The sequence below is a fragment of the Sminthopsis crassicaudata genome, chromosome 2 (assembly GCF_048593235.1).
Source record: "Sminthopsis crassicaudata isolate SCR6 chromosome 2, ASM4859323v1, whole genome shotgun sequence".
Taxonomy (NCBI): domain Eukaryota; kingdom Metazoa; phylum Chordata; class Mammalia; order Dasyuromorphia; family Dasyuridae; genus Sminthopsis; species Sminthopsis crassicaudata.
Window position 1 is genome coordinate 50,536,014 of NC_133618.1, and position 23,490 is coordinate 50,559,503.

General features: G+C 49.5%; 1 protein-coding gene across 2 annotated transcripts in view; it reads right to left on the reverse strand.

The window, feature by feature from the left end:
* Positions 1-19,267, reverse strand: part of ZFPM1 (zinc finger protein, FOG family member 1) — a 177,607-nt gene extending 158,340 nt beyond the window's left edge. Inside the window, exon 1 of one of the 2 annotated variants that reach the window (XM_074286229.1) lies at positions 18,732-19,267. In XM_074286229.1, the coding sequence (XP_074142330.1) occupies positions 18,732-18,771 (40 nt within the window). In that variant the 5' untranslated portion in view covers positions 18,772-19,267. The remainder of the gene's footprint in view (positions 1-18,731) is intronic. The other variant, XM_074286227.1, reaches the window with a different exon arrangement.
* Positions 19,268-23,490: the final 4,223 nt, after the last annotated feature.

Below are 23,490 nucleotides of genomic sequence, written 5' to 3' on the forward strand. Positions count from 1 at the left end.
GCCTGATATTCTCCTTTCCTCTGCTTTTACTAGGCGGTGTCTTCCTTCTCCACCATTTATTTACTCAGGTAAATCTGCCTTCATCCTCCACCAACCCGCACACAGCTCCCCGCTCCTGACGGAGAAGGGGACACGGCACCCACATGTTCGCCACAAGGGAAGCCCTAGGCAACACACAAGTATCATTCTGTCACCTACCAAACATGTTCCCTGGGACAAGTCAAAGGGCCTTGAGTGAGCCCACAGACATCAGGCATTTTGTACCAAAGATGCTATCAGGGGGATGCACGATTGGAAAAAAGAGAAGTAAAAAATGTGATGAACCAAAGGACCCAAAAATGGAGCTGCTGTCATCCATCCAATGCCAGGGTCTCTAAAGGCTCCCTGAGCCAACTGGATGGGCCCTCTAAGGAGGACCTAAGGGCGGAGGAGGCAGAGTAACCCAGAAAGGCCTGGGAGCCCCATGGCCGGTGTCAGCATCCACACTGATGAGAGCACGGATCTCAACAGAACAAAATGTGTGTGTTTCCCAGACCTGGGACTTCATCAGTGTAGAAAACCTTCAGGGCCCCACAGAGGAGGAGGCAGGGCTTGAACTCTGTCCCCAGACAGAGGGCCTTTCCCCTCTCTGTAGCAGAGGCCAGAACCCTGCTTCCTTCCCCAGCCTGCAGTGCCCCACAAGCCCTGCATCTGAGGGTCTCACTAACCTTCCTGTATTTGTCTCTTGATAGAGATAGGTACATACATGCACATACACACATATACATGTGTACATATGTACACATATATAAACTGGGCATCCTTGAAGGAGGCCTTCTCCGGCGGGGGTATGAGTGGATAAAAAGGTGAAGGAAGTAAAATCTGCCCCTCCAGAGGCGGTGTGGACAAACACTGGACTGGAAAGAACACATTCTGTCTCTGCTTTGTATTAAAACTTCCCAATGAAATCCTCTACTTATATGAGATGGTTCTTTGGGAGGGAAGAAAAGGAAGGACTTGGAAGAAAATGTAGGTGATGTAAAAACAAACAAAAACAGCAACAATTTATTTTAAAAAATACTCCAAACTTCTCCCAAAGCAGAGTTAGCCCAAAGGGGACAAGGCCTCCCCAGTCTCTTGCCACACCATCCCCACCAAGATGTTCAAGGGGAGGCCGTTTCCCCCCTCCTCTGGGATCTATCATACAAGGGCTGTTGGTACAGGTGTGGCCCAGCACACCAAGAGCCCTTCCAACTCGAGGATCCTGTGACGCCCGAGAGACTTCCAGCCTTCCCCTTTCGGTACTCTGGTCCCGTCACCTGTGCACTGGACTAAATGGCCTCTGAGATTCCTTTGAACTTATATCCCTGCATTCAGTCCTTCAGCTATTAACTGGGGAGGCTGGGGTCACACCAGGCAACGTCTCAGCTCTCAATCCTGACCAATCAATGAAAAGTGATGAGAGCTCCGCTGCGTGCCGGGCCCTGTGCTAGTGCCCCGGGAACAAATTCAAAGAATGCGCAGGAGAAGCTCTCATTCTAATGGGGGAGACAACAAGGACATATATAAATAGATACAGCATTTATTATGAAGTGGATAAAGAAAAAGATATACAAAGTAGACAGACACAAGGTCTTTTAGGAGGGAGGGCACCGGGGTTAGGAGCGACACAACTGTGCCGAAAGCCCAGGCTGGGGCCCAAAGGACAGAGATGGGCTGTCCTTGAGAGTCCGTCTGCCCTTTTGGTAGCCCCTCCCTCCCCCATATGCACACGCCTGCCCATGGAGGCAGGAAGGGTGGATGTGAGGGCACCCTAAAGGGAACCAGATCATCAAGTTCCATGACAAAAGAGCCCAATCTGCCCTTTGTAAGCATGGCACCCATGGGAGACCAACACCCACAGGCAGTGAGTGAAAAAGAGAATTGTAAGCAGCCATTTATTAAACCAAAAAAGCGGTTTCCCACGATGGTCCACCCGGGCCCAGCCGCCCACCTTCACCTCTTTCCCTCTCTTTGTTTCTCAGCAAACCATCTTTCTCAGAAAAGGCCTAACCAACAGGGCGCTCTGACTTTCCGCCCACCTCCAGGGCACACACCTGCCTCTCTCAGACTTCAGACAGCTCAGACCACTCACCAAGGGGCTGTAAAGGAACTGAGCTGGCAACCGAGACACAAAGTCCTGGCCAGCACTCCCTCCCCCCACAGGTGAAACCTCCTGTGAAGCATCTCCCCAGCTCAAGCTCCTGCTGCTGCTGCTGGAGAAGAGGGCTTCCTTGAGAGAACTAGGCTCCCTGCTCTGCTCCGGCTCCTGCTTCCAGAATGGGCACAGAGAATGTGCTCTAAGCAGCTCTGAGGGAGACCCAGAGAGGTGGACAGAGGGAGGGGGAGAGAGAGACAGAGAGAAAAGGAGGAGAAAGAGAGACAGAGAAAAAAGAGAGAAAAGAAAGAGACAGACAGAAAGAGAGAGAAAGAGACACAGAGAGAGATCAGATGTGTGTAGTGGGGGGAGGGAAGCATTTGGATAATGGTTTTCTTCTTTCAGCAGTGACCTGGTCCATGGAAAGAGCTCTGCCTTTGGAGCCTTTGCAGTCAGAGGCCTTGGGTTCCCAGCCCACTTCTCATGCTGTGCTACTGATGTAACATTAGGCAAGCCATCTTTGCCTCCCTGGGTCTCGCCCATTTGATGGATGAGATAAAATGAGTTTCTTCATCCATAAAATGAAGAGGTTGAACTCACTGGCCTCCAAGGTCCCTTCCAGGCCCAGATCTAGGTTTCCAGGCCAAGCCCTTTCATTCAACAAGAAAGCAGGTGATCCCAGGGACGGGGTGGGAGTTGGCAGCGAGGCACTGTAGCTAGAACCCCGGCTGTGGAGACAGGGCCTGGAGTTTGAATCAGGGACTCAGCTCTGCTACTCACGTCCTTCTTACTTCTCAGTACCATGTCTGTGAAAGGATAGGGTGGAACCAGGTGATCTTTTAAAACCCCTTCCAATTTTAAATTCCATCCAGCCATCAACAAATGTTTTTAAAGCACCTACTATGTGCCAGGAAAGCAGCTAGGTGTTGAAATGAATAGAATGTCAGCCCTGGAGTCAGAAGGTCCTGAATTCAAATCTGACCTCAGACATTTAGTAGCTGTCTGACCCTGAATGCCTCAATTTCCCCATCTGTCAAATGAGCTATCCCAGTATCTCCTCCCCAAATGCAGTCATGAGACTGAAATGACTAAACATCATGTGCTGGGCAAAAGGCAGTCCCCTTCAAGGAGCTCACAGACTAATGGGGGAGACAATCCACAAACAAATATATACAGACAAGCTTTGCACAGGATAAAGAGGAAATAGTTAATAGGAGGAAGGCAGCAGAATTAATTCCTGATCCCTGATGCCGGGCTCTCTCCTACTTCCCCATACATATATAACAGGCACTCAATATTTGTTCAACTGAGCTGAATAGCAGCATTGGGAAAGAAGTCCAGGGAGCCCCGGCTTTCTAGCTCCCAGCACGTGGGACAGATGGAAAGGTCAGCAGATGGGAGAGACAGACCAACAGGGAGATGGAAGAAAAGGAGGCAGCCGGCCTGGAGGGGAGGCCGAGACAGGGAAGATGTGTGGAGAAGCCCAGAGTGGAAGGCCCTTATCGGAAGTGACTCACTGGCACAAATACTCCTTAACCCTATTCCCAACCAAGGTCAACAGTTACATTCCTTTCTGTGTCTCAGCCCTTCTCCAAAACATGTTGCTGCAGGAACAGTGAGAAAAAATGTGCGCTGCACAATATGGAACTATGCCCAAAGGGCTATCAAAGTGTGTGTATGATTTGATCCAGCAGATCTGAATCCCAAAGAGATCCTAATGGAGGAAAAGGGACCCACATGTGCAAGAATGTTTGTGGCAGCTCTCTTTGTGGTGGCCAGAAACTGGAAACTACGCAGATGCCCATCAACTGGAGAATGGCTGAATAAATTGTGGTATATGAATGTTATGGAATATGATTGTTCTGTAAGAAATGACCAGCAGGATGATTTCAGAAAGGCCTGGACAGACTTACAGGAACTGATGCTGAGTGAAATGAGCAGAATACACAGAAACAAGAAGATTATATGATGATCAATTCTGATGGACAAGGCTCTTTCACCAGTGAAGTGATTTTGGGCAATTCCAATACACTTGTGATGGAAAGAGCCATCTGCATCCAGAGAGAGGACCATGAGGACTGAATATGGATCCCAGCATAGTACTGTTTCACTTATTTTGTTGTTTGCTTGCTCTGTTTCCTTTCTCATTTTTTTTCTTTTTGATCTGAATTTTCTTGTGCAGCATGATAATTGTGGAAATATATAGAGAGAAGAATTTCACATGTATTACATGCTGTCTAGGGGAAGGAAGAAAATTTGGAACACAAGTTTTTGGGGGTTGTTTTTTTAAGTGTCTGAGACCAGTTTTGAACTCAAGTCCTCCTGACTTCAGGGCTGATGCTCTATCCACTGTGCCACCTAGCTGCCCCGAACACAAGGTTTTACAAGAGTGAATGTTGAAAATTTCTTTATATGTGTTCTGAAAATAAAAATCTTGAGAGAGAGAGAGAGAGAGAGAGAGAGAGAGAGAGAGAGAGAGAGAGAGAGAGAGAGAGAGAGAAATGCTAGCTGCAATGAGAAGAGCAAAAGGGTTTTGTCCCTGAGCAGGGGATGTTCCTCCTGCTAACAGAGGGATGGGGAAGGGGAGAGCCAGGCCCGGGCTGCAAGGCTTCCCTCTGGGCCTCCAGTGAGAAGGAGATGGCCTTGGAATGCTGAATCAGGCCAGGGCTGGACTGACCCCAACCTTGGAAAAACAGCCGAGCCGGAGCCTAGGGTGGGGAGAGAAATTCAGCCTGCCAAGGGCCAAAGCTGCACTCTCTGGTGCTGCAGAAAAATGGGTGCCCCTGTGATCCTCTCTTGGAGCAGGGTGAATGAAAGATTCCTCTCTGAACCTGTAGATAAAGTTCAGATATTGGGTGGCCCTGTCCTAATGGAAGTTTCTGCAAAATAGACACACACACACACACACACACACACACACACACACACACACACACACACTCTCTCTCTCTCTCTCTCTCTCTCTCTCTCTCTCTCTCTCTCTCTCTCTCTCTCTCTCTCTCTCTCTCTCTCTCTCCCTCGGTTCCTGACTTGGCACAGTGGGAACTGGAGGCTCCTTCTTATGTCCTCTAAGTTTGAAAAAAAACAAAATAGCCAAGGAAAAAGACAATCGGGCAGATGGGAGATCTGAAGTCTATTTTGTTTTGTTTTTACTATAAAAAGTATTGGATAAGAAAGCCAGTGAGACCAAGAAGCTGACCCCAAGCCATCCCCCTTCACCTCATAAGGTTCCATTTCATTGTTCCAAGAACAGGAAAATAGATTCATAGCTGAAAGTGAAGGGGCCTTGGAGGCCAGCTAGCTCAATGCTACCATTTTGCAGATGAGGAAACTGAGGCTCAGAGAGAAGTGACCTGTCCAAAATAGAATAGGTAGCAGTGTCAGAGATTGGATTTAAACCGGGTCCTATTGTTCAAACAGCAATAACTCTAATACTTCTTTCATTCACTCAAAAACAAACAAACAAACAAACAAAAACTATTAAAGGCTCTCTGTGTACAGAGCAATGTAGTAGGCTCTGGAGGAAAGAAACTGAGTTCAGATCGGGTCTCAGAGACTTACTAGCTTGTATGTACATGTCATTTCACCCTGTTTGCCTCAATTTCCTCATCTGTAAAATAAGTCAGAGAAGGAAATGGGAAACCCCTCCAGTATCTTTGCCAAGAAAACCCCAAATAAGGTCATGAAGAATGGGCCAACAAAGCACTCTAGTAGATGGATGGAGGGATGGCTAGAGAGGGCATTTGTTAAGTGCTTCCTATTCACCAAGCATAGTGCTAAGCACAGGAAATAAAGTGCAAGCCCCAAATCCCCTGTGCTCAAGGAGTTTACACTCTACAGGGGACCAAGGGAAACTGGAAGGGGAACGAGATAAAGGGCAGGAGGATATGAAGGCTATGACTCAGTATGCCGGGGAAAGCAAGATTGAGGCTAAGATTTTGGCAAGATAAGGTGAAATCCAGCCAATGGGAGTCCAGGGTGGTTCCTAAATTCCTAATCTGCCTAAACACTTGCATAGTGGTTAGCACAGGGCCTGGCAAGCAGCAAGGCTTAATAAATGCTTGTTGAATGACTGAATGACAGGAACTTTAACCCCAGCACCAAGTGGAGGGAGCCAGCAAAAATGGGGGACAGCATTGTTCCGCTGGCAGGCCCGATGAGGGGGGAGCCAGCAGGCAGCTCTCTCGGGGAAGGCAGAGCAGGGAAGGGGGGAGGAGGCCATCCTCCTCCTCTTCTGAATGAGACTGGGAACAGGGGCTGTTCCATTCTTTGGGAACCCAGGGCCTAGCAGTGCCCGACAGTGGGCCCCCAATAAATGCTTGTGGATTCATTACTCGGGCACCCAATCACCCTCCCTCAATTTCCTGAGGTGAATGGAGCAGAAATAGAGTTCCAGATCCCTAAGTGGACCTCTCCTCTGGGTGGGGCCTTCAGCACCTCCCTAGGTGTCTTGGCCTGGGTGGGAGCTGCAGAGATAATCCAAGGGGGACACAGCAGCCCCCTTTCTCTGCTGGCTTTGAAAACATTTCAGGCTCAGCTCTGGAAGGCAGGAAAGTCTGTCTGTCTCCAGATGAATCATAATGATGCTTCTATATACATGGACCTTCCCTGGGCACTCACACCAACCCTGGGGGATGCTAGGGCAGCTTTGTAGAAAAATGCCAGTGGAAAGATGAAGAAGTGAACATTGCAGATCCTGACAGCACTTTGCCCAAAGCTGCCACAGCCCATGAATCATTAGGGTCTCAGCAGTCCTAATCTAGCCCTTATCCAGCACCACCCCTCCCTTCTCAGCCCAGGCCCAAGGCCATTGTTTAATGTCAACACGGGCCCAAACTCGGCCCCAAAGCCTCAGTCCCAAAAGTCCTGGGGGAGTATTTGTGACTCAGCCAATCAGTCAATAAGCAAAGTACCTACTCCAAGCACTGTACTAGCTCAAGCATGAAAGGATCATGGGGGTGGGGAGGTGGGCAGGCAAAGAGTTACCATGGATCTTTAAAGGTTTAAATACAAAATAAGTTGAAAGTTACCAACCTGGGGGGCTGTGAACTTGGATGGGAAAACAATTCCCTCTTTATTTTCACTAACATTACTACTATTTATCCTTTCCTACAACTGTGAATGTAGGCCACTGAGGATGGCCTGAAATATGGACGCCCATTCTTGTCACCCTGAAAGAATGTAAGCTCTCTGAGGGCAGGGGGAGTTTATTTCCTATCCCCTGAAACTGGTTCGTGATTTGTGGAATCCGAGATGGGAAGGGTACTCCAGGACTCCCAGGCTTTGATACGCCCCCCAAGTCCCAGCATAGCACCTATCTCAATGCTACACTCAATTACATATTCTTGGACTTGGCTCCTGCACAGCTGCACCTCCCTGGTTCCCCCACCAAATCCACTCCCTCTTCCAGCTCCCCACCCAGCCGAGTTGTAGGGGGCAGATAGCACTCTCTGGGTTGTTCTGCTTGGGATGTCTGCTCTGGGGGCCTCTGTTTGAGATCCCAAAAAATAATTGTTTCAATCAATTGTTAGGGAAATCTCTGCAAAGGGCCTATTTATGGCAGACCTGTGGAACAGCAGAGCAAAGGGGCTCTGGACCACCAGAGGGAATGGCCATGGCTGTGAAGCTAATGAAGGGCACCCATGGAGTTAAAGCCGATCCAAACCAATAAATATTTGTTAATTACTTATTACTCATTGGGGGCAGTGAGACGAGACCCTCTCTCCAATTTGCTTCCATTTTACTGGAGAGGAATGGCATATACAAACTAGGAGTCAATGTGATCATTTGAGGAGGACAAGAACACTCTTGAGTAGGAGGCCCGAGGTTTGGTGGCCCAGCAGCTGAACCTTGAATGAAGGGTCTAAGGGTTCTGGGAGATGAGGAGAGGGGAACCCCTCTGTGACAATGAACAGAGGCGGGAAATGGAAGCTGAGGCTGGTGCCTGAGGCCCATCCTCATTTATATGCCCAACTCTGAGGCTGACTGAGCCCCAGTGCTCTCAAAACCACATCTAAAAGCCAGGAGGAAGTCAGATTTCCCCTGTGGACCCCTGGGGGTTTCCAAAGGTGGGATTATAGGATTTAGATTTGGGGAGACCTTGGGAGTGGGAGGAAGCAGGTCAGCTAGGGAATCATATTGGGTCACTGAATTTAGACCTGCAGGATACATGCTCCTCTAGTCTAAGAGTTCTAAACCTCAGGTCTTTAAACTATTAAAAAAAAAAAAAAAAATTGATGATTGTATTTCGATGTAATATATGCTTCCTTTGTGATTTTATTTATTTTATGCTTTCAAAAACAAATCTGAGAAGTGGTTCCCAGGCTTTACCAGCCTGCCCACAGGGTTTAGGATATAAGAAAAGTTAAGAACCTCTGATCTGATTTTACAGATAAGGGTAATGAGAGCCAGAGAGATGAAGGTACTGCTCAATATTAATGGGCAGGAAGTAGAAGAACTGCCATTAGAACCCAGTGCCCTAACTTCCAAATCCAGGGCTGTTGCTATTCTATCACAATGAGAATCGCTGGCTTTGACCAAGAAAGAGCCGCTCTGCCCCTAGACACCAACCCCGGTGAGGCGAGTGATGGGGGCCCAAGGGGTCTCGTGGCAGAAAGGACAAGGAGAGCCTACGTGCCCAGACCGAGCAACTGGGCTAGGAGGTTGGGCGATACCAATCAACCAGGCAACAGCTGCCTCCACGAAGAGTCGTGTCGATGGCAGATAGGCACGGCCTGGAGTATTATTCACGGGCCCGTCAAACTCAGGGAACGTCTGGTTGGCATAGAAACAGGAGATAAGTGGTACAATTAATGGCATCGCATTCCGGTTCCTCCTTTCTTCCCCAACTGACCCATTTAAATCCCTAGCAATGCTCCGGTGCCGCCCCTTGGCTCTGGCAGAGTGACCTCTGTGGAGAAGCCGAGGTTGCCAAGCACAGAGGCAGAGACGGCAGCACTGGGCGGCCCTTGGTGAGGCCCATGGAGATGCCCGGGGCTGGTGCCAGCAGGCCGAGAGCCCGAGAATCACCGAATCCCCAAATCAGCCGCCATCCGCCTTCAGGAGGAAGGGGTGTCTCCAAGCTGGGTTGAACATCTGCGGCCAGGCAGAAGCTCCCTGAGCCCCCGGGGATGCTTTCAAGGTTAGCCCAAGTTCAACCAGTAATGCAGGTATTTGAAGGAGGAAACAGGGCATGATGGAAGGAACACTGGTGCAGGATCTCAGTTTAAATCCTGTCTCCGCCATTAACTACCTATGTGTCCTTGGCTTCAGTTTCTTTATCTGTAAGATCTATATGTTGGTCTATATGTTCACTGAGATCTCCCCCAAGCTCTGGAGCTATGAACTAGATACATGTGTAAGGGGTGGCTGCTATTTTTCCAAGTCACTGTGAAAGAACTATTACTAGCTACCTAAAGACCCATACATAAATAACCCTTTCCTACTTCAGCAATGTCCAAGACTTGTCCTCTACTTGCCCAGACTGTCCTCTACTCCCCAGCGTGACTCCTTCCAGTCTCAGAGATAAAAACACGTGGACAAAAAGCAAAGAAATATGGTCAGAAAAATGGGCCTTCTAACCCCCCCCCAAAAAAAAGGCAGCTGATCCCACTCCCTGTAGCTTGATGTCATCTCTAACAAGTATACAAAACGAGATCTGAAACAGGACCTCAGAGTATTGGTTCTATGGAGATGGTTCAGGAGCCATTGGACTCTTGATACAAAAACCCTCAGGAGAGGGCTAGTCCAGTGCCCTGCCCCAAAGATTGCTCTTACATCCTTGAAAGTCAAGGGGAGCTCGCTCCCTTACAAGCCAGCTCCTTCTGAAGCTACTGCACCGCGACCAGTTAGAAAGTGCTTCCTTCCTGAGATTGACTAAGCTGGAATCTGTCTTCCATCAGCCCCGGTCCTACCCTCTGAACTCTACAGCAGAGCCCTCGGCTGCCTCTGCACATGTTTGAAGATGGCCATCATTCCCATGCCCCTGTCCTCTCTATCACTGCAGTCTGGCTGATGGGCAGCTTAAGGACCAGAGCACAGGTTAATCTCACCAAAGCCACTGGCTTGCTCCCCATCCTGAACCCTGCGGGTTAGTTACACACACACACACACACACACTGTTTCTCTGTCTCTCCCTTCTTCCCTCTGTTTCTGTCTCTTTCCCTGTCAGTCTCTGTCTCTCCGTCTCTCCTCCTCCTCCCTCCTTCCTTCCCTCCCTCTCCTGTCTGTCTTTCCTCCTTCTCCTCTTCCCTCCCTCCCTCTGCTGCTGTCTGTCTCTGTCTCTCTCTTAAAAACCGGCCAGAGAGGTGGAGAAAAGGAAGGCCCAGGCCACAAGACTGCCCATGCTCGAACAATCCCCAGGGCAGAGAAAGCAATTCCAAGGGAGCGAGTGGCCGGATCTTTTCATGGAGGATCCCTTTGTTCATTTTAATTACTCCCCAACCAGACAGTGGGAGAGGCAGCCAGTCTCTGGGTTAATGGCACTTGACTTTCACTTCTCTCTTCACTGACTTGGCTGTGAGCAGGGCGGTTTGGGGAGTCACCCACAGGCTCCGACGCCTGCTGGGGGGAAGGAGATGGCTTTGAAGCTGCTTCTGCGAGCTCTCTGATTGGAATTATTACTCATACAATCAAATTTTGAAAATGTGTGTGTGTGTGTGTGTGTGTGTGTGTGTGTGTGTGTGTGTGTGTGAAGGCAATGGGGGCAGGGAGAGAATGCCCTTTTCCAAACTATCTAATAAGTAGCTGGCCCCTAAGTAGTAATCAGAGGGAAATCATTCTGGGAAAAGAGCAGTGAATTGCAGGTCAGGAACTACACACTGGACCCTTTCTAGTACACAGAAGGCATTTGATAAACACTGAATGAATGAATGAATAAAAACTGAATTCTGGCCTGTTTCTGCCACTACCTAGCTATATGCCTTTGCCCAAGTCCCCTCCCTTTAGGGCTTTGTTTCCCCATCTGTAAAAGGATGGTCACTGAGGATGAGAGTAACTTAACTCTCCAATTCTGTGCCTCAGGGGCAGATGACTGCTCTAAAGAGCTAGGATTCCAGGTTTCTCCTTCCTTTTTTTATTTTGATGTGGCTGGCAAGCTCACTTATAGTGAATGAAGAGAGTAAAAATCAGAAAAGGCAGCTTATAAAATTCAAGGGGATGGGAAGGGTGGAAGGGTGCTCTCTCTCTGGAAATCAGAAAGCATTCCCCCCCCACCCTGCCCCCCTGTTAATTCATTCGATAAAGAGTCTACTATTTATTGAAAATAAAATAGAATTTTTTTAAAAAGTTCAACATGTGCCAGGAGCAAGGAAGGGAATACAAAGAAGGCTTCCAGGAGCTATATATTATGGAGAAGAGGGGGAAACACGTACACAGAAAAAGAAATACAAAATATATACAGGTGGATACAAAATAATTTCTGAAGAGAAGGCACTGGGATAGTTTCAGTAGCTGAATGAGTAGAGCACCAGCCCTGGAGTTCCAATCTGTCCAGACAATGGATGTGTGAATCTGGGCAAGTCACTTAACCCCAAATGGAAAAGGAGAGAAGAAGAGACAGAGGGAGGAAGGGAGGGAGGGAGGGAGGGGGAGAGAGAGAGAGAGAGCACATTAATATCAGAACAGGCCTTTTCCAGAAGGTTGTATTAAAAATTAAACTTTAAAGGAAGTAAGGGAATATAAGAAGAGGGGATCAGCCTGGACAAAAGTGAGAGATTGAATCTTGTAGTGATGCACAAAGTTCTTGAAGACAGTTCTTTGAAGAACAGAATGTATAATAACCTGGAAAAGTAAGTTAGAATCAGACTGTGAAAGAATTCAAAGGATGATGAGTTTCTAATGTATCCTTGAGGTAAGAAGGAGCCACAGCAGATTCCCGAGCAAGGAAGTGACAGTGTCAGCAATGTGCTTTGGGGAGAGCACTTTAACAGGACAGTAAAAAGACAAGAATTAGGGAGGTCACTTAAAACCAATTGCTCCAGCAATATACATTTTTATTTTTTATTTATCGTTTTTTGGCTGAGGGTGAGGATAGACTTGAGAAAACTCAGGGGCCCAGAAAAAAATATTCAGTTTCGTTTTTCAGAAGAAACATTCACTCTGAGCACAGCAGGGACCCCTCTACAGAAGGTTTCTCCAATTCTTTCATGGAACATGAATGAGACCCCCAAAAAGATTGCTGCCAGATGTCATGAGAGACCGTAGCAGGGATGAAAATGGAGACTGAGATTTGATTGTTGTCCAGTGGTGACCTTCACGCTCTCATTTGGGGATTTTCTTGGTAAAGATATTGGAAATATTTGTCATTTCTTTCTCTGACTTGTTTAACATTTGAAGAAACTGAGGCAGAGTTAAGTGATTTCCCCGGGGTCACACAATAAGTGTCTGAGACCAGATTTGAATTCAAGTTTTCCTGATATCAGTGGCCAATACACTATCCACTGAGCTGCCCAGCTGCACCTGGATTTGACCATACCAAACTTGAAAATCTTTAATTTCTACAGCAGTTTCTGGAAATTTCTGCTATCTTCCAAGGTTATCTAACTTTCTCTCTCCCCCAACACAATAAATTCCAGACTCTCTGGCATGAGAATAGAGGCTTCTTGATGAACAAACAGAATAATAATATAAAAGCAACTACACACACATCCATCAGCTCACCTGAATCCCACAGTGGCCCAATGAGTTAAGTGCCACAGAAGTCTTTATCACTGGTTTATAAATGAGTCAGATCTTCCTAAAGCTCTTTATCTGCTATGTGAAAGAGAATAAAGCTTTTGGGTCACGGAGTATCAATGCTGGGCAAAGACAGCATTTGTGGAACCCCCATCATTTTAGAAGAAGAAACAGGAGTCTAGAGATGTCGGATTAAGTTTCTGACAGACACAGAACAAATTAGTGACTAGGTTGGGCCTAGAACCTAAGTTCCTAGTCTCTAGTTGGTCTATAAGCAAAGTGGAGTAAAATATTGAAAAGAAGTATTAGGTAAAGGGCTGGTCTTAAAGACAAGAATAAATGGACTCCAGACTCACTGTTCACAAAGTCTGGCTTGAGTGAGACAGAATAAGCCCTTCACCCTCTTCATGGGTGAAGAGGGTCTATGGGCAGAGGGAGTTGCTACAAGGGTTGTTGAAACCTAAAGGATGGGGAAGGGAGGGAACCCCACCAATAACCCTTACCCAAATGGCCTAATGTCTAGGAATTCTTTTTAGTCTTTTCAGGAAACTTACAGGGGCCTAAGGATCCATCGTTTTGAATAATGTATCTAAAGGGACTAGACTAATGAAAAGAGCTCACAGCTCTTCTGAAGCACTTTCCCCCAAACAACCCCATGAAGTAGATAGTACAAGTTCAACAATTCCCACAATTCCAATCCCTTATCGGAACCAAGAGAGTGTTTAAGTCTTCCAGTCTGACAAAAGCAAGAGTTCTTGAAAGCTAGAACATATATAAATCTGGGACGGTAAATTAGACCCAGACTTCAAAAGGATGCAAAGGCCAATGAGTTTCTATTTTATCCTTGAGGTAAGAAGGAGCCATAGCAGATTCCTGAGCAAGGAAGCAACAGTATCAGGAATGTGCTTTATCGGTAGAGTGGAAAAGCAAGAATTGGGGAGGTCAATTAGGACCAATTGCCCCAGCAATGTTGAAGCAAGAGAAGATGAGGGCAGGAGCCAGAGCCACTGGTCTTGGCCACTTAGTTAGTTGGACTGATGAGCCTGGAAGCCAAGTCTCTATTCAACTGCTGCTCCGCTGCTCCTTTGACATCCCTATGGCTACAATGTTGAATGTCTGTCTGCCCACAGGGAGCTTAGAGCCTTTAGGTTTTTGTAGGATGGAGATGGGAGAGGGAGGAGAGCTACTGAACAAAGAGTTCCAGAAAACAGAATCTGTAAAGAGGGGCTTGTTCCCAGTTCCCAAACCAGTAGAATGTCAAGAAATTAAACTCTCCTTGGGGGAAGGGAAAGGGAGAGAGAAGCCAGTTGTCTTTTTGCAGAAAATCCGGTGACAGACCTTTAGTAATAAGCAACACCCAGGCAATGTGGGCATAGATCATTTTCAAAAGAATCCAGCACAATACAATCTCCTCCCCTCAGCCCCTGCAAAAACCCCAACCACCCCAAACAATCCTAAGAACGACAGAAAACTACCTCCCTCTGGCCGAGGACTGGGGAACCACGGATCACCCTATCTCACACCATCTCATAGGAATGAGAGGAGATTTGTTTTAAAAGAGGCTGTTATTTTCACCAAACATTTCCTTCACTCAGCAAATAATCATGAAAAGTCAGCTTTCTTCCATTTTAATGGGTTTGTACCACCTGGACCTAATTAAAAAGAAAGCGGCAGAGAACCAGTTTCTTTTCAATGACATGGGTTTTGCCAAGTTTGGGTGAAAAAAAAAAAATAAAATACCCCGATCTGGCAGCCTGGCCTACTTTCTGGCCAGCCCCTTTTCCTTTTCCCCTTCCCACAACCCTCCCCCACCCCCTTTACCCAGAATCAGATAATTAAAAGGCCTGCATTAATCACATTTGCAATGGAACAAATTGTTGGAGCCCCCTCACCCCACCCCCCTCGACTTTGCTTTTCACTGTTTGTTATTATAGGCGAATCCTGCTCCAGTCTGGTGGGTAGAGATAAGCACCTCTTATCTGGCTTGGCAATCTTTATCAGCCTGGAGATCAGGCCCCAGCGCTTATCAGGAATTCACATCTACTGTAGCTGAAAGTAGAACCGAAAGGAAAAACAGGCCGGCAGAAACGTCCTCAAACTACTGGGAGACTCTTCAGTTCTGTGGGTTTTTTTCCCTTAATGAAGAGAAGTTGGGGGGGGAGGGAGGTGTTCCAGGCACCCAGAGAGTTCCCATCAGTCCGGGATCTATTTCCCCCCATGTCGAAAGTCCCAACTCCTTCTAAACTGCCAGCTCACAGCTGCTGGCTTGGAGCTTTCTCACTTTGTGTGGGGGCCCCAGCTCCCATGTTTGAAGTTAATAAACAGAATAGGCTATCGAGGCTGTGATCGGTTCCCCGCTTATCTGCCGGGCACATCTATCTCAGGGCAGAACAAAAGAGAGAAAGAAAGAGGCAGCTGCATCTGGGGGAGGGGAGTGGGGGGTTCCTAAGGCTTTGATGGGGAGGGGGCATGAGCAAGAGAGGCCAGAGGGAGGGACAGTAGTAGCCTTTACCACAAGGAAATCAGCCTCATTTCCTTATCAGTTTCCTCCCATCTAAGGAGAAGCAAAGGACCAAATCCACCAAGAGGGTGGGAGCTAGGGAGGTGGGGGGGGGGAGAAGGGGGAAGAGAGATCTAGCCAGGAGATTGCCTTTGAAATACAGGAAGGGCCAGAAATTGTTAGCCATTCCATCACCACCCAGTCACAATCGCCTTCTCCATCTTAACTCAGTCCACAATCGAACTTGAAGTCAGAACCAACCTAAATAAACAGCCACACAAAGGCCAGGGGTGCAGATAAGGGGGGGGAGGGAAAAGCCCCCCACCCCTTTGTCCTCTCCCTTACATGGCGTGCCAGGCTGCAATGTGGGGCGCTGGGAACCACCGGGGGTCCTGGGACAGGAGCAGGACGAGGGCACCTGGCTCCTCACCCCAAATGAGCCTAGCCTGGCCTGGGGCTGGCCAGAAGAAAAAAATGAATCCGAATTTTCCATATGGAGTGGAGCCCACCGTCTCTCAGTCCCTGTCTCTGGGTCTTATCGCTCCTGGCAATCACCTTCCAACCCAAGATCTCCCTTTTGAGTCTATCTGCAATTCTCATCGACGTGAAAAAAAAAAGGGGGGGGGGAGGAGGAGGAGGAGGGCAAGAACAGAGGCGCAGAGAGAAGAAAAAACCCTGAGAGCAGATACGCATCTGGGGGAGGTTTTCATACTCCGGTTGACATGACAGAAGTGTACTTGCTGTAAACAGGTCGGCTTTGCACATTACAGGAGTACGGTTACCAGGACCTGGAGCTCAGCGCCCTCCCTCCTCCCAGAGGAGAGGGCGGCAGGGATGGGGGGGGGTACACGGTGGCCTCTGCCCCCTCGGCGCTTGCCACTGACGGAGCGGAGGCGCCCAGGCCGGTTCCGGGCTGACCAGTTTGGGCGATGTGCATCTCCGGAGATCAATTCTCCTTGCCATCTCCGCAGAGAGCGGGGGGCGCGGACCGCGCTGAGCTCCCCGGCTCTCCGCTCCCCACTAGCATGCAGCAGGCTGCCCGGCCGGCCGGCATCGCAATCCATCTTGGGATCACCTTTTACTCCTTATTAAGCATTAAAGCGGCAGCCGTCTCCCAGGGGTGAAGGGGGGAGGCCGGGAAAACAAATGCTTAACAGCGCTTCCCGCACAGACCTCCCGACACCTCCCCGCCCAGCCCGGGGAGCTGGGCGCTCAGCACTCTCATTAACCCGGCCACCGCGCTAATAAGTTATTGTGGGGGGGCGGGGGGGGGGGAGCCGGGGCGATTGTGAGGATGCCGGCTTCCTGTCACACACTCCTGCACACCCAGTGAGCGGCACTAGCCTCAAATAGACTTTATCTGCAAAGGATCAGCATTGTTGCCTAGGCAGGGAGCAGCATCTCGGGCGGGTACAAAGCCACCGAGCGACCAGCTGCAGCCTCGGGACTAACTTCGGCTCCGTTCGGCCCGAATGGCCTGTCTGAGGGCAGCCCGCTTTTCAGGCGGCCGCTTGACTTCATTCCTGAACGGAGGGGGCAGAACTCCCAATCCCGGGGCTTAATAATAATAATAATAATAATAATAATAATAATAATAATAATAATAATAATAATAATAATAATGGGGAAGGGGGCGGGACGTTAGAAGTAAGTATTCCCATCACTCCCCTCTAGATTGGATCAAGATTTCCCAGCTGAGCCATCACCCAGTCAGGCTGGCAGGTAGATGCCACTCAAGATGGCAATTATTTCTCCAGGCTGATAAAAGCAACATTTGTTCTACGGAGGCGTGTTCAAACTATCCCTCCATCTAAGCGTTATCCACGAGTTAGATCTACTAGGAGGGGTGGGGAGAGGAGGGAGGACCGCGGGGAAGGGGGAGAGGAGGGGTTAGAAACAGAAGCAGGTAACCCCTGGAAAAGTTCCAGCAGTTTCAGAGAATCCCCCGCCTCCCCACCCTGAATATACAACAGTAATCTCTTTCATCTCAGCTAGACCTGAAATCAGATTCTCCCGGCCTGATCAGCTCGGTTCCCTAGGAGAATGACAACCCAGGGCAACGCTATCAGCCAGAGAGGGCGGAGGGTGGGGGTGGGGGCAGCAGCTGATGGGGGGGGGGTGGTGGTGAAACACATAAAGCGATGCCTGGTGGTCTCGGTCTGGATTTTATCAAGATACTTTATCAGGGTTTCACCCATCCCTCCTTCTAGCTTTCAGAAGCCAACAAGTATGGCAGGCTGAGGGCAGCCTCGGCAAGAGCCGGCAGCCGAACTGAGCTTCCAAGATTTCCAGAAGAAAAATGAAAAGTAGCCAAATAGCTCACAAACCCCCAGACCGACATCGCCACTGACTGCACAGCTTTTTTTTTTTTTTAAGCTCCTAGATAATCATGATCTCTCAAATTCTCTCTCTCTCTCTCTCTCTCTCTCTCTCTCTCTCTCTCTCTCTCTCTCTCTCTCTCTCTCTCTCTCTCTCTCTCTCTCAATACAAAGACTGTGAGAGTCAAACTGGGCAGATAAGATCACAATTTCAGCCCGTCCCGACAGAGTGATCTTATCAGGATGGGACTTGCAGAATGGAATATTTTAAACTTTATCTCCACCCAGATCAGAGGCTGCCTAATCTGGCTGAAACATCTCTGAGAAAGCTCGGGGAGGAGGGAGGGAGAGGGAGAGACCAGTAAACCCACTTAGCACGGCTCAAACTTCCCCCAGTCACAAGTAAATGAAAAAATCGTCCCCGCGCCCCCCCCCCCCCGCCGGCCGCCGCCTCGGACCATACAGTACAAGCGGCAGCTCACGTATATACATTTCAGATCTGCCCTATGGAGATTAGATTACATGTCACAGCAAACAGCAGCGCTGCAGGAGGCGGCAGCCCAGACTCACTACCAGGGGTGGCTGCGGGGAGCGGGAGCCGGGAGTAGCCGGGGAAGAGGCTGGGTGAAGGGTGAAGGACGCTCCGAAGGAACGCCGAAATGGCACGGAGGGGGAGGCGAGAGCGGGAGGACCCGGGCCGGGGGGAGGAGGGGGCGAAGCAACAATATGGACTTTATCTGGGCAGCCGTCTGCCAGGAGACACAGAGATCCCACCGGAGACGGAGCCGCCTCTCGCTCCCTCCCGTCGGGGCCGCAGACGTAGCGGTGCTACCCGGGGGCGGGGGCGGGGGGCGAACGGTCCCATTTAACCCGGAGATTGGGGGACTGTTGGGGGTGGGGCGCTCAGAGCCGGCGGAGGCGGCGGACGTTCAAGTTCCAGACCGAGAAGCGAGGGGGAAGAGTCCGCAGCCGGCGCAGGGGAACAGCGGTCGCGGTGGGCAGGCTGGGGAGGGAGAGGGTACCCCAAGGCTAGCCGCCGCCCCTCCCTCCCGCTCCCTCCGGCTCCTCCTCCTCCTCCCGCGGCGGCGGCGGCGGCCACCTCTGCCCAAAGTTTGCCACTCACGTTTGATCTGCCGGGGGTTGCTCTGTTTTCTCCTGGACATCTCTCCAGCGATCGGCTCCCTTCCTCCCTCTAGCTGCGCGGCCGGCCGCGGGTCGGGGACGGGCTCCGGAGACGCAGGCGGCCGCCGCAGCCTCTCATGCCCGCCGCGCACTCCCTGCGCCCGGGGAGCTCCCTCGCCGTCGGCCTCGGCTCGCGGCGGCCCCCGCGGCGCCCCCGCCCCCCTCCCCCCGCCCCCCAATCTCGGCCCAGTGGCTGCGGAGCCGCAGAGCGCCGCGGGAGGCGGGAGGCGCGGGGGGGATGCCCCCCCCTGCCCGGCTCGGCGGAGCAGGGCGAGCTGTGGCTGCGGCCGGCCGGCCGGGCAAGCCAGGCGGGCTCGCAGGCGGCGGCGGCGGCGGCTCGGGCCGGCGTGCGCTGAGCTCGCGGCGGGCAGAGAGAGCCCGGGCTCCGGCCGCTCACCGCCCGCTCCGCTCCGATTTTCTCAATGGAACCAGCGATGTATCCACCGGGCTGAGCGTTCTACAGCACGGGGAGCGCAGGGGAGGGGGCGGGAAGACAGCCCAGGAGAGGGGAGGGGCGGGCCGGGGCGGGGCCCGGCGGGGACGGGCCTCGGACCAGCGTCACTCCCGCTCCGGCCAGGCCTGGCTCCGCCCCTCCCCCGGCCCCGGCCCGCCTCAGCCCCGCCCGACGGAGGCCCGCGGGCGCGCTGAGGACAGCCGGGGGGGACCCGAGGAGGGCGAGGGTGGGGCCGAGCCGCGCAGCCCGGGGGCGGCTGGGGGAGGGGAGGGGCATCGCCCGGGGAGGGGCCAGGGGGTCGCGAGGAGGAGCGGGCCGAGCTGTGGGCGGAGCGGAGGAGTCCTTGAGCAATGGGAACGCCTACTCGGCGGGACTGATAAGCGAGGCTCAGTTTAACCGCGAGCTGGACGGCGGGCGTCTGGGAGAAAATCCTGCGCCCATTACACGTCAATTTCCGCGTGTGTGAATGGGGCTGTAATATACCAAGGCTGTCCATAACCCGGGCGCTTCGAATGTCGATTACTCCCCTTTCTGAGGAACTTTAAAATTCGCAAAGCCCTTTCCTCACATTTCCTCACAAACCTCCCTGTGAGGCCTGACCGCGGGTAAGCGACAAGGTCAGGCCGAGCGTGAACCCGGCTCCCCACTAAGCACGCTCTGCGGGGCTCGGCACTCTGACGAAGGCTGTTATCTGGCCGAACCAGACCGTGGCCCCTTAATTGCGTGGCGTTTGCCATTATGCTTATCTGTGTGCCTTACTCTTCTCGCGAGAGTGCCCCCGAAGCCTTAGAGCATGTAGTTTGGGGTGATCGCAGAGGGCGGCTGGCGGTGCAGGTCCGGCCTCAGACACCTAACAGCCGGCTGTGGGTCACTTACCCCTTCGGCCTCACCAAAAACCCAGAGACTCGGGCCCAAGTGATCTGTCCTTCAAGGCCCATTCCAGACTGACAGTAAAGTACTCGAGGGCAAGCCCAATGTCCTCATCGTTCTCTCGTCCTCCGGCGCTTGAACTGTGGCCTATACACAGGCAAGCATAATCCTGGGCTGAATTAAGTAATGGACCAGTGAGATTATCCAATTCTAGTCAATGGCAGAGCGGCGGTCACGCCCGAGATCTGAGTGCCAGTTACGGCCCTGCCCCTCTGGGACTTGAGGCTAAAACCTCCCCAGCCCTGCTGCAGAAACTACATGTCTATAACCAGGCTTGTAACGGGGTGATCCAAGGCAATCCCAACAGACTTGGGGTGAAAAGCGCCGGAGAGAGAGTCAAACACCTTGGTTGTTGTTTGTTTTGTTCATGGTTTTTTTTCTTTCTCCTGTTTTTCCCCTTTTGATTTGAGTTCTCTTATGCAGCATGATGAATAGAGAAATATGTTAGAAGAACTGCACGTGTTTAGCCTATATCGGATTACTTGGGGTAGGGGAGGAAGGGAGAAAAACTTGAAATACAAAGTTTTGCCAAGATAAACTATCTTTGTATGGATTTGAAAAATAATATGCTATATAACAGAGGTTTTGTTTTCCTTTGGTTCTCAATTGGAGAAGGTGGGGTCGAAAGGAGCTAAAATGGATTTTTCCTGACTGAAAAAAAAGTTAATTTTTAAAAAAGTAGAAAATTTTCTCAATTTTCTCATCTCTACGATGAGGTGTTTGGACAAGATCACATCTGAGGTTCCTGTTAAGGGGCAGGAGAGCCTCCCTCCACAGCTCTGGCTGCAGGGCAGCCTTGGCTGACACAGGTGTCAAGGACTGGGAATGAGATAGATCCGAGGCAGAGGGAAGAGGAGGGACGTCAGACAATGCAACAGCCTCTCAGTCTCCTAGTGTCAACCCATTCTGGGATGGACCTCCAGCGTAGTCCAACAGCTCCCTTCTTTCCTCCCAGCTTTTTGATACTGTAAGTACCTAAGGGGGCAGCCAGGTGGCTCAGTGATTAGAGTTCTGAGTCTGAGTTCAAATTCAGCTTCAGATACTTACTTACTAGCTGTGTAACTTTGCCTCTGTTTGACTTAATCCCCTGCAGAAGGAAATGGCAAACCACTCCAGAATCTGTCAAGAAAACCTCATATGCAGACGCTGTGGTCTATAGGGTCACAAAAAGTACCTTCTCCGTACTATGCCATGCTTGCAGGAGATACATGTCGCCTCCTGCACACAAGGATAAGACACAGATCCAAATTCAAAGTCACTGGTATCTCAAGGCTTACAAATCCTTCCTTCAACACAGCCTCATGAAGTAGGGTTTTCCCATTTTGCACATTATGAAGCAGGTTAAAGAGAGTCAAGAACTGGACCACGATCCAACAGCTAAGCAGGGCCTGAGACCAGATTCAAACTCTAGTTCTGCACTTTCTGCTGAATGAAATGGTGCATGAAAGGTACAGGGAGGTACAAATGCTGTGGGAGGTGAGAGGGAGGACAATCTTCTCTCCCTCATTTTTTTGCCTTTATCCTTTTGAGGCTGAATTTACAAGGATGTCTATGTCTGGCTTGCAGATGGCAATATTGTTCTCTTTTGTTCAAAGTTTTGTAACTTTTTTTTTTTAAGGCAAAAGTGTGTCTTTTGTCATCTTTGGAAAATAGAGCATTCTTTGATGTAATCAAACTCTGTAAAACAAGAGACAAGCTCACCAATAGTGTTTGCCGTTATTATGATGGAGATCCATCTCAACATCTAAATCAGAGGGAATCTGTTTGGATGTGAGGTCTTCCAGGTACTCTTACTCAGGAATGACCAAGCAACTAATAGATCTTTATGAGCTGTAGTGAATAGAGCACTGGTCTTAGAGTCAGGAAGATCTGAATAAACATTTGATTTGTAACCCTAGTCAAGTCACTTATCTGTCTCCTTTGGTTTCCTCATCTACCACCAATCTCCCGGGGTTGTGAAAATCAAATGAGATCATGTTTGTAAAGTTTTTTTTGCAAATCTTAAAGTACTATGTAAATGTTAACTAGATGATGATGATGATGATGATGATAATTGTAGCAAGTACAGCTATACTGCAGTGCCTTAAAGGAGTCTACAATCATTCAAAATAGTTTAGCTTAACTATTCATACAGTAAAATCCAAATGGATGAAGTATACTTATTGTCCAGACTATAATGTCCAACTATTTGAGACAGATAAGGACAACAAGCAGGAACAAGATCGATAATATCTTTTTATTTTTCAAAATACATGCAAAGATAGTTTTCAACAGTCACCCCTGCAAAACCTTGTATTACAAATTTTTCTCCTCTCCTAGAAACAAGCAGTCCAATATAGGATTCTTCCATATGTGCAATTCTTCTAAATATATTTCTACATTTATCACTCTGCACAAGAAAAATCAGATCCAAAAGAGAAAAAGATGAGAAAGAAAAAAAGAGGCAAGCAAACAACAACAAAAAAAGGTGATAATACTATGTTGTAATCCACATTTGTTTCTCATAGTCTTCTCTCAGGGTGCAGATGGCTCTCTCCATCACAAGTCTATTGGAGTTGGTCTGAATCACCTCATTGTTGATGAGAGCCAAGTCCATCACAGTTGATCATCACATGATCTTCTTATTGCAGTGTACAATGTTCTCTTGGTTCTGCTCACATCACTCAGCATCAGTTCACATAAGTCTCTCCAGGCCTCTCTGAAATCATTCTGCTGGTTGTTTCTTGCAGATCAATAATATTCCATAACATACATATACCATAGCTTATTTCCCATTCCCCAACTGATGGGCATCCACTCGGTTTCCAGTTCCTTGCCACTACACAAAGGTCTGCCACAAACATTTTTGCACATGTGGGTTCTTTTCAGGGACCACATTGAAATGAATGGACAGAGCAGGCAGGTTTGAGGAAATTTCAGAATGCTTTTAATGTTACTGAAACAAAGTCCTGGCTTTTTAGCACCAATAATTCTCCATGGATGTCAGAGTCTTGGAAACATGGAAGTTGGGGGCTTACCCAAAGGACAAGAATCAGCAAAACTGAGAACACAAGAATTTACTAAGCACCTTTTATTTACCAAGTAATGTGCTAAATACTTCATAAATAATAGTTCATTTGAACCTATTACCCTAAAATAAGGAACCTGCCAAAATAGCAAAAACTAGGGTCTTGGTTAAAACCAAGGCAAGAGAAATATGAGGTCACCAAGAAGTACCAGCGTGCAGGAGGAGAATGAAATACATTTCAAAATGAAGGGAATCTTAGGAGACACAGCCTCAAGAAACTGTTACTTAAGTTGTTTTGTATAGCGACCA